Raw genomic sequence first — 14,251 nt, forward strand, 5'->3', positions numbered from 1 at the left:
CCCTTCCCCAGTAACTTTTAATTCAGCAAGTGGCACAAAAAGAAATTGTAAAATAACTAAAAACAAAGTAAAAATACTCATAGCTATGAGAGTAGTTGCTCTGTCCAATTTCATAGAATGATAGGCAAGCATAGATGAAAACTCTAAATGATGAATAGTTTATGATAGCTTCTTGTTGGAATAATTACATACAACATAAGCAAACTGGTTCAAAAAAAGCGCTTAGTGCCCGCTGCCATGGTCCCCCTATGTTGCCTGAACTGGGGGCGCCCAATGGGTTAATAGGCGGGCGGCCGCAGATCTATGTCATGTGGTATGAAAGCCAGGCAAATGTGTCACAGCCCAATGGGTCATGGACTCTTACTAAACAATACCGGATCGCGTATGACCCCGGTAGGGGTGAGAGGGACCTGGGGAGCATAGGTGGCCCCTCTCTGTTGCTAGTGAATGGCTATAAGGTGGGGTGTGACCTGGGCTACATTTGTAATGAGTGAAAGGAGTAGATTGGAATGGGGAAGTGCCATAGTCCCACATCAATTGAATAGCGAGTACCATATGGATTTAAAGACCTCGAAGGTCCTTCATCCAATAGCTTAAGCTTTGTTCGAACTTGCTTTTCAAAATTTGTTTAGCAGATTTAAATTCATTTTAAACGTCATGTCTATTTTTCCCCAGATCTAATATTTACTGATTCTTTCTGCGTACCATAGCAAGTTAAATATGTACTGTGGTTGCCAAGGGGGCAGAAGGGAGGTGTAAATATATCCACAAAAATCTGAAAATAAATTAATAAAAAATTGCTACAAAGATATATAGAAGAATCCCATGACATAGATCCAATATAATTAGTTATATAGCTTGCGATCCATTCGGCAATATTGTTAGCTTCCCTATAGGTGTAAGAGATCTTAATAGAAGATAAAGTATGCATCATCCACCGATAAAAATGTAAAAGTATAGCAGCATTAATAGAAAATGGATCAAAAGCAATGAATCTTTCTTTAGATAAATATGGAAACATTCAAGTTTCATGTAATATAAATCAATCCTTTCCATGCAGCTCGTAATTCCATCATGTTATAGTACTATCAAAAATCTTGATATGGTTAGTTGCTAAAAAAAAAAAATTCATTAGTGTTTCTTATTACAAAACCTGCTCTCCAAAATTTGCTAATAGTTTATGACGTGAGAAACCTTGGCATCTCGTTCTTTTGTTAGTCTCGCCAGGAAGCACCGGTCCTTCGTATCAGGGAAGCGGGTACAAATATTACAAAATAGAAATAAGAGATACGGCAGAGTCCTTTACCTAAATAATTTATAAAAAAATTATTTATAAAAATAATATAATTTTTAATTTATTTATCAAACTAATACAAATCTTATAAAATGTCATTTAAAATGACGTTTTATAGTGTCCACGTCACCACACTTTTTCTATTCTTTTCCACATGAACGACGAAAAAAAAATTCAAAAATATTATTTCAAATGACATTTTTGAAAACGTCATTTGAAATGGCATTTTCAAAAACACCATTTCAAATGACGAGTTTAATTATTAATTCTTCAAAAAAATAAAAAAATAATAAAAATAAAAATTTTAATTTTTTTAAAAAATAAAAATTAGAATTTTGATTCAAATAAAAATCATCATTTCAAATTAGTATCCCCATTTCAAATTATATTTTAAAAAAAAAATTGAAAAAAAAATTGATGTAAAAAAAAATAAAAAAATATCATAAAAAAAGAAAAAAGGAAAAAAAAAGAATTGAAAAAAATAAAAATTATAATTCTAAATTTAAAAATAATAATAATTTTAATTTTAATTTAAAAAAATCATCATTTCAAATTACAATCCATTTTTCAAATTAATTCTTTTGAAAAAATATCCAAAAAAAATATCTTAAAAAATATAAAAAATAAAAAATACCATAAAAGAAAAAACAAATGAGAAAAAAATAAAAATTATAATTTTAAATTTAAAAAATAAAAATTTTAATTTTAATTCAAATAAAAACATCATTTCAAATTACTTTCCTAATTTCAAATTAATTTTTTTAAAAAAATATCTCAAAAAAATATCTTAAAAAATTAAAAAATAAAAAATATCATCAAAAAATGAGAAAAAATAAAAAAAATAAAAATTATAATTTTAAATTTAAAAAATTAAAAATTTTAATTTTAATTCAAATAAAAAATATCATTTCAAATTACTTTCTCCATTTAAAATTATTTTTTTTAAAAAATATTCCAAATAAAAAAATAATTTGAATATTTTTTAAATTTAATTTGAGTATTTTTTTTCTTTTGTTTGGAATATTTTTTAAAAAATTTAATTTTAAATGGGGAAAGTAATTTGAAATGATGTTTTTTATTTGAATTAAAATTAAAATTTTTATTTTTTTTATATTTAAAAAATATATTTTTTATTTTTTTCTATGTTTTTCTCATTTTTTATTTTTTTGGTATTTTTTATTTTTTTAATTTTTAAGATATTTTTTTGGGAAATTTTTTTTAAAAAATTAATTTGAAATATGGAAAGTAATTTGAAATGATATTTTTTATTTGAATTAAAATTAGAATTTTTATTTTTTTAAATTCAAAATTATAATTTCTATTTTTCTCATTTTTTTAATGATATTTTATATTATTTTAATTTTTTAAGATATTTTTTTGGGATATTTTTTTTAAATTAATTTGAAATGGGAAAAGTAATTTGAAATGATGTTTTTTATTTGAATTAAAATTAAAATTTTTAATTTTTTAAATTTAAAATTATAATTTTTATTTTTTTCTCATTTTTTTATGGTATTTTTTTTATTTTTAAGATATTTTTTTTGAGATATTTTTTTAAAAAATTAATTTGAAAAGGAGATTGTAATTTGAAATGATGATTTTTATTTGAATTAAAATTAAAATTTTTATTTTCTTAAAATTTAGAATTATAATTTTTATTTTTTTTCAATTCTTTTCCCTTTTTTTCTTTTTTTATGGTATTTTTTATTTTTTTTACACCAATTTTTATTTTTTTTAATATTTTTTTAAAAAGATAATTTGAAATTGGGATACTAATTTGAAATGATGATTTTTATTTGAATCAAAATTATAATTTTTATTTTTTAAAAAATTTAAAATTATATTTTTTTTATTTTTTATTAATTTTTTTTATTTTTTTTTGAAGAATTAATAATTAAACTCGCCATTTGAAATGGCGTTTTTGATTTTTTTTGTCATCCACATGAAAAAAGGATGGAAAAGGGGTGGTGACGTGGACACTATAAAATGTCATTTTGAATAGCGTTTTATAGAATTTGCATTAATTTGATAAATCAGTTAAAAATTATATTATTTTTGTAAATAATTTTTTTTTTAATTATTTAGGTAAAGGACTCAGATATGGCATCAGGGCTCATAGCACGAGTCCCAACTCCCATGCCGTGCACATTTCTGACATGATCACCATCCACCCGGAGAGTAAAAGAACCACGAGGGTATAATACCAATTGTTGCCCAGCTTTGATTAAATTAAGCACGATAGGCTAAGGTGAGTGCATAAATTAAAGATAGGACAAGCAAAATATGATTCGATCCACCAACTTGATTGATCTATCATAAATAATTTTGAATTTAGATTAAATGGATTTAGATCATAAATAGGTCGACTCATTTAATTCGTTTAATAATTGAATCTGATTTGGATTTTAAATATCGATCTATTTAATATTCAAGTCGGATTGAGTCAGATAATCCATTTAACTTGTTTAATCTATTTAATCTATTTTTGACTCATTTAATCTAATCTGCTTAACCTGTTTAACCCATTTAAGACCCATTTAACCTATTTAAAATATGTTTAACCTATTTCTGACCCATTTAATCCAATTTGTTTAATCCGTTTAATCTGTTTAACCTTTTTAACCTAATTTGATATATTTAATAAATAGGTTAAATGGGTCGAATCGAGTTACCTGTTTAATAAACAGTTCGGGTTCAGATTTGAATTTTTGATCCATTTAATAAACAGATCGAATTTGGATTGATGATTTTCTAATCCGACCTGTATTGATCCGATCCATTCATAATCCAACCTGATTGCCACCCCTAATTAAAGGGCAAAACATAGAAACATGGCATGAGATGCCTCACACGCTCCAACCTTCACGATTCCCACACACCCACGTGGTGCTTATGATTCTAGCTTTTTTTCAGTCCATGCGCTCCGAGCACATGTGAGATAGCTCATGGATCTCAGGGTCGTGAGTCTCACAAAACTATTAAGCACGTGAGCTTCAACTCTTCATCTTAGATTAGTAGAAATTATGATAAATTATTGCAATGGAGAGAAAAAATGAAGAGGTATATATTTTCATAATCCTAACTTCGATATATAATATTCTATATCCAATTTATTTTAAAAAATAATCAAAAATATCTAATTAAGTTTAAATTTAAAGTAGCTATCCACTTAAGTTTCCAGTAAAAGATCCTCTCCATTTGAAATATAACTTAAAAATAATTATCTAAATGAGTTGAAATGATTCAATTACCCTTGCAGTTACAAAGTAACACTACACTATTATAAAGTAATACCGTACTATTATAAAATAATATTACACTATAATAAAAATAATACTATACTAATATAAAGTAATACTATACTATTATAAAATTATACTATACTATTATAAAGCAACATTGCATAATTGTAAAGTAATACTATAATAAAAGAATAATACACTAATATAATATAATAAAGCAACACTGTATCATTATAAAAGAATACTACACTAATATGATGTAATATTATCTTATTATAAAGAAATACTATACTAATATAACACAATAAAGAAATACTACATTATTATAAAAAAATACTACACTAATATAATGTAATACAATTTTATTATAAAAGAATACTGCACTATAATAATGTAATATTGCAGTATTTTAAAGAATATAAGGGTGTAAAGATAATTTCAGCCAAAATGAGTAGTTACTTTTAACTTATGTTTAGAATGGATAGATACTTTTGTATAAAACTCATTTGAAATATTGCTTTTAAATTAAAAGTAAAGCTGGAGATTTATTTTTAGTTCTCTATTGATTTTATATTTCATTGTTGTTGATCTTTCTCTTAAGCAAATGATTCAAAATTTGATGAAAGATATTTTCCATAGTACGATGCAGTAGTCATACATGTTGAAATGAATAATCACTTTTCAAGCTATTTGCTTTTGGATAAGTGCTGTCATATAAGCTTATCGCTATATCGCACTGGATAGATTTTTGGTATTTAAATAGGATTAAAAAATCTAAATAATATTTTTTAACTAATCTTTCTGGATGAAATTCTATATTATTATAAATGATATCAGAGTAAATTTGATCCATAGCCCATATGTGTTAGGGGATACCGTAATACAGACCTATTAAGACTGGCCACGGGCTGATCATAGTGTCTATGATTGGATTTGAATAGATTTTGACCTATAGCCTGATGAGGGTGCAAGGGTTTAAATGGAGAGAGTATGTAAGGACGTGTGAATTCGTGTTTAGTTTCATGTTAGCTATACATAATATAAATCTTGAGTAGAATCAAGGAATCTAAGTAATATTTTTTATTTTTTTTGGATGAGATCCTGAATTGTAACAAACTTCTAAAATGCTGTTTATAAATGGTTTGTCTCCGATTAAAATTATTTTGCAGCCTACCTAGCAGGGGAAGGATGGGCTCAAATTTTAGTCAAATCCATTTAATAATATTTAAAAAGCATGATCTAATTAGGGGGATGTGTTATGAAGTGGATTTTTGTAGTAGAATCTAGGGCATCTATGCAACCTATACCTTCCCAATTAAAAAACTAAACTAGTTTAGGGGACAAATGGTTAAATCTCAAGCATACTCTCAAAAAACTAATCGATGACTTAACTCTTTATACACAAAAAATTGACATAATGATAAATCAATATCATTGCCTTGATTAAGATTTGAATGATCATTACCCAACCACACATATGCGATTGAAAGGATATCAATAATACCTATCTAAATACCTAAAAATAAACTTTTTATTTTGGTTCTTTCCATCAAAATGAAATGTATGCAGGAGTATATGACACTATTAACAAAAAAGTAGTGTTATCAGGGAAAAACACAACCTTGGATTATTGTATTTGCAACTTGGAAAATGCTCTAGGATGCTTAATAATTTCATGTGCATGCTTTTTTTTTTCAATATTTTAATACAAAATTTTCAGATCCACCAACCACGACAACTTAACATTCAACCACTCATTATGTGTGCCGCAAATTTTTATAGCGGCACTAATTTCTTTCTGCTATGTGATAGAAAACTTGTTATATATATATATATATATATATATATATATATATATATATATATATATATATATATGAATAAAGAGTTCAGTCATATCTTTTGCACACAAAAGAATGGTTCTTCTTCTTTCTTTTTTTTATGGGGTCAATTGTTGGATCATGTCGTTGCAGCTTTGAGAGTTGCACTGAAAAATAGAAAAAATTGCATTCTTTAAGCCTCGTGAAAGATAAAAATTGAATGCTTAAAGCCTTGTGAAAGATACAAGCTGATATTTGACATTGAAAAAAAAAAAAAAAAAAATCAATCGTCCTTTTGCACGAAAGATACAATCCGAACTCAGCAGCCGTACGGCATAACTCATCTAACTCACTTTAGTACGGTGACTTACAAAAAAAAATCATAATTACTCATATAATTTCATTAATTTGGCAACCACACCAAATTGGGTCTGGCTGGCTGTGGGCAGTCTGGGTTCTTCCTGCGAGGAAGGGGTGGATGACTGGTTGGCGTAAGCGCACGCCTTCCCGGCGCCCACCGCACGTTCCGCCCGGCCCGCCTTGCACGACGCGCCAGTGCCGATCCAACGGCCAATACCCTGCCGAACCTTCCCCATCCGACGGCCGTCTTTCCCAAGAGCCTATCCGCGCCAGCTCCCCGCACTCTCTCTTCTCTCTCTTTTTTTCCCATAATTTTTTTAAAGCGCGGCGCAAATGATTCACCCAAAATTTTGTGGAAGAAAGGTTTAGGCAAGTTCATTCGAATTTTTCTCCACAAAGCCCGACCCTATATAAAGGGCTATCGCCTCTCTTACCTCTTTCGTGTCGCCGTTCCTTCGGAATCGCCTCCACTCTTCTTCGGAAAAAAGGTCAGCCTGTCTCTTCTCTTCTGCTCTGGTCTCCCGATCTGTCGATTTAGCTTAGTTGGTGTTTGATAAAGAAATCTATTTGTTCAAGATGCTAACTGGAGATCTCTGATTGTCTTAGATCGAGAAATCGGAGATCGAGTATTGGGTTGTGAGTGTTTTCTTTGGAGTTTTTCTTTCTCTTTTATCTGCTGGCTAGATCGAGTAATTGGAAGTGAGATCCCGAGAAATGTTGATGATCCGTTTGTATAGCTTGCTTTTTATGCGAAGATTTGTTTTTTTGGTTGTCTCGTTGACGGATTTTTGAATGCTTTTGTCGAACCGGTGGCTGGTTCGACGGTATCCAGTCAGAGGTGCTTTTTTTGGTGGATTTTATTGACTCCACCTGATATTTTTCACACTACTTGCTTGGTTTCTTTCGTGCATGCAAGACTTTGTTGATAAATTTCTGATTACTTCAGTTGGTGAGCTCGTACTATCCTGTTTTGCTTTTGATAGTGCCCATTTGATATGTTATTTCGTGAGGACTTGCTTTCTTGATTCCTACAAAATCATATGGATTGCCATAAATATCCACTGTTTCAGTATATTACAATGGATCGAAGGTTAGGGTCTCTTGATGCCAGCAATAAACGAGATTATTGGTGCTGCATTTTAAACTGCCATGGGCAATTAGATCGCATGTCTTCAAGCTTCTTGCATCAAATATTTTGAAATCTTTTACATTTAACGTCAGAATATAAGGCCAGCAATTCTTTCTTGTATCCAACAGAAATTTGCTTATAAGTATTTCAATGTATTTTTCACTCATCTTACTTGGCACATTTGAAACACTTGGGATTACTATTTGAATAATTAGGTTCTCTCTGTGTAAGGAGACTCGATGCTTTTGATGAAAAAAGATGAGATTTTTCATCTTTTAATTTAACATTGAAACAGAAGGTAAATGCCCATCACTTACAATGGTAGACGATGCTTTAATGCAGTGCACGTTTAGGAGATCTTGGGAAGATGGCTGATGCCGAGGATATCCAGCCTCTTGTCTGTGACAATGGCACTGGAATGGTCAAGGTCAGGCAATCAACCCCATCTCTATTGCACTCTCGTAGGGCTGTTATAAATTGCCTGGTTGTATGGTCATGTTTATCATTCATCCTGCAGGCCGGCTTTGCTGGAGATGATGCACCTAGGGCAGTTTTTCCTAGTATTGTAGGTCGACCTCGCCACACTGGTGTCATGGTTGGGATGGGGCAGAAAGATGCGTATGTAGGTGACGAGGCACAGTCAAAAAGAGGAATCCTTACCTTGAAGTATCCGATTGAGCATGGTATTGTTAGCAACTGGGATGACATGGAGAAGATCTGGCATCACACCTTTTACAATGAGCTCCGTGTTGCCCCTGAGGAGCACCCTGTGTTGCTCACTGAAGCTCCTCTCAACCCCAAGGCAAACAGAGAAAAGATGACCCAGATTATGTTCGAAACCTTCAATGTGCCTGCCATGTATGTTGCTATCCAGGCCGTTCTCTCCCTTTATGCCAGTGGTCGTACAACTGGTAGGTATAATTGTCCGCGAACGAAATCTTCTGCCTTGTGTTCTTCTCTGTCTGAGTTGGTTGCACTCTTTTGCTTGCAGGTATTGTGCTGGATTCCGGTGATGGTGTGAGTCACACTGTCCCAATTTATGAAGGGTATGCTCTTCCTCATGCCATCCTTCGTTTGGATCTTGCTGGTCGTGATCTGACCGATGCCTTGATGAAGATCCTTACTGAGAGAGGGTATTCCTTCACTACCACTGCAGAACGGGAAATTGTCAGGGACATGAAGGAGAAGCTCGCCTATGTTGCCCTTGACTATGAGCAAGAGCTGGAGACAGCTAAGAGCAGCTCCTCTGTGGAGAAGAGCTATGAGCTGCCTGATGGTCAGGTGATTACTATTGGCGCAGAGAGATTCAGGTGCCCAGAGGTCCTCTTTCAGCCATCGCTGATTGGCATGGAAGCTGCTGGAATCCATGAGACCACTTACAACTCCATCATGAAGTGTGATGTGGATATCAGAAAGGATCTGTATGGTAACATTGTTCTCAGTGGTGGCTCAACTATGTTCCCAGGTATTGCTGATCGTATGAGCAAGGAAATCACGGCCCTTGCCCCGAGCAGCATGAAGATTAAGGTGGTTGCCCCACCTGAGAGAAAGTACAGTGTCTGGATTGGAGGTTCTATCCTTGCCTCTCTTAGCACTTTCCAGCAGGTAAATACTGATACCTTCCCCACATGGAACCCCCAACCCTACATGATTATAAAGCAATCAATTTGCCATTTTGTCAGATTTTGCTTCCTCTTAGTTATCTGTTTTCTTGTATATATATATGTATATATGGTAAATCAAAGTTATATATTTCCTTTTGTACATCAAAATTGGCATAATAGTTGTCTCCAAATTGTATGACACTAATCTGTCTGTTAACTTTGGATCAACAGATGTGGATATCTAGGGGAGAGTATGATGAGTCTGGTCCTTCGATTGTTCACCGGAAGTGCTTTTAAATTTCCAGGGTTGTTGTCTCCTCTCTTCAGGTGGCTTTTGAGTGAATCATGTAAGCTTTTCTAGTTGAGATTGTTGTGGCTTTATTGAGGATCTGTTAAATTTGCTTGGATCTTGTATACGTTAGATATTATCAGTATATTTCGTGGATACCATGAGATCAGTACTCGATCTTCATTCTTATTTTGTTCCAGCTTTGTAGGCTGTTACTGTATGGCAGTTCTAGCAGAGCATCTAATCATCAAATTTGGTTTTTGGTTTTTAGATGTAGCATCTTAAAGCACCCTTCTATTTAATCTAATTACTTGTTAATATATTGTGTGTTGAAATTTGGTACTCAGCTTGAGGTACTGAATTTTTATCATTCACCTTCAAATATATTTGTGTTGGTACGTAGAAGTTGCACACACAGGTCAAGATAACATGATCAATGATGATCGAACCCTGTTTTCGCCAATAATCCTGTTACCAGAAGTTTAACATTATTTCCCTACCGCACTTGAAGGTGTCTTCATGAATTTTTAACAGCATGCAATTTGATCATTAACCTAACAGTGGGTGCTTTTTAACAACTGCGGCATGTGTTAATGATGCATATAGCGGCGCAAGCGACTGTTGCATCGGCATGTGGCAGGTTGTATTTTTGCACCCTTATCTGTCCGACCTGATGAGTAAGACTATTTTTGCGTGGAGAGGACCGTGAGGCGGCAGCTACCCTGGCCTTCTTTAGCAAGGCAAGGCAGGCACGGATTGCTTGGTCTAGAACTATGGACCGCTTGGCATATGTTCTTCGTTTGGGAATCTATTTGATTGCTCCATGTGTGGTCATATTCCGTACTGTTCCTGACCACGTCTTGCCGCTGTCAAATAATGGCCACAACGAGATTTTCTGGTTCCCATGTGGTTTCACGAAGCATAATCTAAAGAATGCATGCCAAGCCCATACCAGAACACAATATATATATTCTATATGGCATGCATCATGTAGCCATACATGCCATCAATCACGGCTGCTTGTTTTTATAGCGATGTACCAAGATAAGCGTTTGATGAATAGAGCCCATGGACACAAGCGGTTGTGGCTTGAGGCATGCATGGCCACACTGTAGGATTTAAGTTCTCCATCATCAGGCATGAACTCAGGCTTAGAGATGGAAGTAGTTTTAATTCTCGGTACCTAGAAGGCTTTGATACTATTTGATCCTCCAGGTAAACTTCTACTACATGTAATTGTTGGGCAAATAATCGCTCTTCTAGCATGAGATTTGGGTCACAAATCTGCATCTTGAAGGAAGAAACAGGATCACTGGACCTGCAGTTATAGCCTGTGATATCTCTTCTTTCACTATTGCCCTTCTCAATCTTCCACCCTGCCACTGCCCTGGCCAGCTTTCAACTGTTCCCGGAGTTCATCCATGTTTATGAAACCCATATACGGTCGTCAGTTACTGAAAGGCCACTGATGTTATTCGAGCCAGTCGTTTGGGAACAGAACGTAGCCTAATTATAGTGAGTAATTACCCTTGGGAAAGGTTCGCTCACTTGCTTGACCCACACTGTAAAATGTTGAATGTCTGGCTGATGAGCATCTTGCCCTACCTACCTGTGGGAAGTGTGCCCCCACTTGCATGACTTGATCCACTGTAATCTGTAGGAAAGTGAACCCAGCATGAGCATCTAAAGTTCTGAATACGAGTCTCATGGTCTGCTAGTAGTAGTTCTTTGTATCCGATCTGTAGTGGAACTAAATCTCACCCATTTTTCAAAGCATGATGTATTCTGAAGGTTGATTCGTCTATCAAAATGAGAGATTATGTCAATTGTGCTGTAACACCTGATTCCACGATCTTTTGCTGCGTTCAGGCTGTTTCAAAAAACCATACCATCATGTGTGCAGAAAAGTTGGACTGTTGCTTTTTAGTTTCATGGATGCCAAAAGATGGCCGGTCATCAATTTTTAAAATGGGGTCAATCTGCCTGGATTACATTTTTCGTTTTATGCAAGTTCCTCGTATATCAAAGGATAGGCAATTGTTCCAACTCTTATCAGCATCCTCACTCCAACAAAAGAGCTGGTCTATGAAGCATTTTGATGAACACGCTAGGGGGTTGAAGGTTCCACCTCTGTTTATTAGATAAAGGCAGAAATAAGTTCTTTTATTCAAAACAAGAAATTTTACCAAATTAGCCAATTGGGTTTTTGTGGTTGAACTAAAGTGAAAAAATCACTTCCTATTATCAAACTTTGTGTCCCAGATTTACGAGAATGAAGCGCTTTCCGGAACAACATAGATCTCAATAAATAGCTAGCGAGGAATTGGCTCATTGCATGTTTGGTTGTTCTGGAATTATGGAAGGAAGAAAAAAAAAATTATTTTTTTAAAATAAAAATTATAATTAATTTAAATTTTTTTATATTAATTATAGTTAATTTATTATTTAAATAGTTAGAAATAAAATTTTAAATCTGATGAAATTTCTGATAGAATGGAATGTATCACTATCCCATCTCGTTCTGATGTTTGGGATAATAGATGTTTCAAGAAGTCCAGATTGGAATACTGGTATGATAATGGGATCTGTATCAAAGTTCAATATTTTTTCTGCTATTTTGATGTTCCAACTGATTTTCTGTTTTGGTAGAGCCGTGAACACGCATGTCGAGAATGGTAGAATAAAATCCTAGTATACTACCTTTGATAATAACTAGTTCAAAATTTTCCTAGACATCCATGGAAAGAAACTATATCAATCGCTCCGCTTTCGTCTGTCGGACCAACGCACCAGCACTTTTGGAAATCGCGCCGTTCGATACGCCAACAGAAGAGCGCCACGGATCGCGATCCGCGTGATGTTTTGGAACGAGATCTCGACCGTTCACCGGCAAACAATCCAACGCTCTAAATCAACGCGCGCCTGCAAAACTCCAGAATTTCGAACCTCCCGTCCCACCCCCCGCCTCCCGTCCCCTACAAATATCCCTCCCCCACCAAAAGATCCTGCATCCCTGCTCTTCAAAGCTCAAATCACCAATTCTCTAGTTCGAAACCCTGTCCCTAGCTTTCGTCTTTCGAGATGGCGAGAACCAAGCAGACGGCTCGGAAGTCGACCGGCGGCAAGGCCCCCCGTAAGCAGCTGGCGACGAAGGCGGCCCGGAAGTCGGCCCCGGCCACCGGCGGCGTGAAGAAGCCCCACCGTTTCCGCCCTGGGACGGTGGCGCTGCGGGAGATTCGCAAGTACCAGAAGAGCACGGAGCTCCTCATCCGCAAGCTCCCCTTCCAGCGCCTCGTCCGTGAGATAGCCCAGGACTTCAAGACCGACCTCCGCTTCCAGAGCTCCGCCGTCGCCGCCCTCCAGGAGGCCGCCGAGGCATATCTCGTCGGTCTCTTCGAGGATACCAACCTCTGCGCCATCCACGCCAAGCGCGTTACTATCATGCCCAAGGACATCCAGCTCGCCCGCCGCATCCGTGGAGAGAGGGCTTGATCTTGTTCCCTGTCTACTGTTCTCGTGTACTCTTGTGTTTTTATTCCCCTTTGCTTGGGATGCCAAGTGGCGGCAATCTGTTTGTAGAACTGTGGAAAGGAAGTGGTTGTATGTTCTGGTGAAATCGTAAAGCAATGGATCTTTTCTTTCTAACCTTATATCTGTTTTGATTCTTCTAAAATTTATTTATTTATTAGATAAAAAGGAGGCTCAAATAAGCCACCGTAATTTTATTCTGAGAAGAGGAATAGTTACAGAGTCGTCAGAGGGTTTTAGGACCAAGGAAACAGCACAAGGAGGCAAAAAAATTCGGCCAAGTCATCTTGTTTGCAGAGCAAGGATCAGTTTTTTTTGAAGAACTACAATCCCTCTGCGGCGATGGAGGCAATGGATTTGTGTTTGTTAAGGAACAATCTGCCGTTCCTCTCAATCCAACAAGATCATGCTATAGCATCAAGATGATCCGTCCTTTTCCTCTGGTAAAGTTGTGTTGCAACCAATCTGTGCAGAGATAATGGAAGGGGGCTCGAGGGTGAGGAACTTCCAAAGCCACGCAGATTGGTTTCCATATGGTGTAGAAAAAGGGATGGGAGGAGAAGGAGGTGATCAACCATTTCTGACGTTTGTCCGCAATTCCCGTGCGTGCCAAGATATTTGCGCGCAAAGGAGTAGAAGATACTCCTGAGGCTCAGAAAGTTGTACAGGGATGAAGTAAAAGAAGGAGCTGCTCTTCGACTTCCAAATGAAACGGGAGCTACATGAGAGAGAGATATTCGAGACCGAAGGGTGTATAGGTCATCAAACTGCGATCTAGTGTCAAGTGAAGCGTTACAAGGTAGCTTGAAGGATCAAGTAAAGGATCTGCAATTGAATATCTGAGCAATCATTCCATTCTTTTTTCTACTATGGGAGTAGAGACGTGGGAAGATTAAGTTTTAGTGGGGCATCAATACAATGAAGGATCCTTCCAAGAGAGAGTTTGCTGCCCATCATCAATTTGGAAGAGGATTCGATTCCAGAA

At 35.2% G+C, this 14,251-nt stretch overlaps 2 protein-coding genes across 2 annotated transcripts; both read left to right on the forward strand.

The window, feature by feature from the left end:
• Positions 1-6,840: 6,840 nt before the first annotated feature.
• On the forward strand, positions 6,841-9,907 carry LOC105038335 (actin-101). The gene is made up of 5 exons (XM_010914104.4): positions 6,841-7,204; positions 8,188-8,272; positions 8,363-8,756; positions 8,837-9,450; positions 9,681-9,907. The coding sequence occupies exons 2-5, from the start codon at positions 8,213-8,215 to the stop codon at positions 9,744-9,746; spliced, it is 1,134 nt and encodes a 377-aa protein (XP_010912406.1). The 5' UTR covers positions 6,841-7,204; positions 8,188-8,212; the 3' UTR covers positions 9,747-9,907.
• Positions 9,908-12,735: 2,828 nt separating this feature from the next.
• Positions 12,736-13,388, forward strand: LOC105038336 (histone H3.2). Its single transcript, XM_010914106.4, has one exon. It carries the CDS (start codon positions 12,820-12,822, stop codon positions 13,228-13,230), a length of 411 nt encoding a protein of 136 aa, XP_010912408.1. The 5' UTR covers positions 12,736-12,819; the 3' UTR covers positions 13,231-13,388.
• The last annotated feature ends 863 nt before the right edge of the window (positions 13,389-14,251 follow it).

The sequence above is a fragment of the Elaeis guineensis genome, chromosome 1, assembly GCF_000442705.2.
Source record: "Elaeis guineensis isolate ETL-2024a chromosome 1, EG11, whole genome shotgun sequence".
Taxonomy (NCBI): Eukaryota; Viridiplantae; Streptophyta; class Magnoliopsida; order Arecales; family Arecaceae; genus Elaeis; species Elaeis guineensis.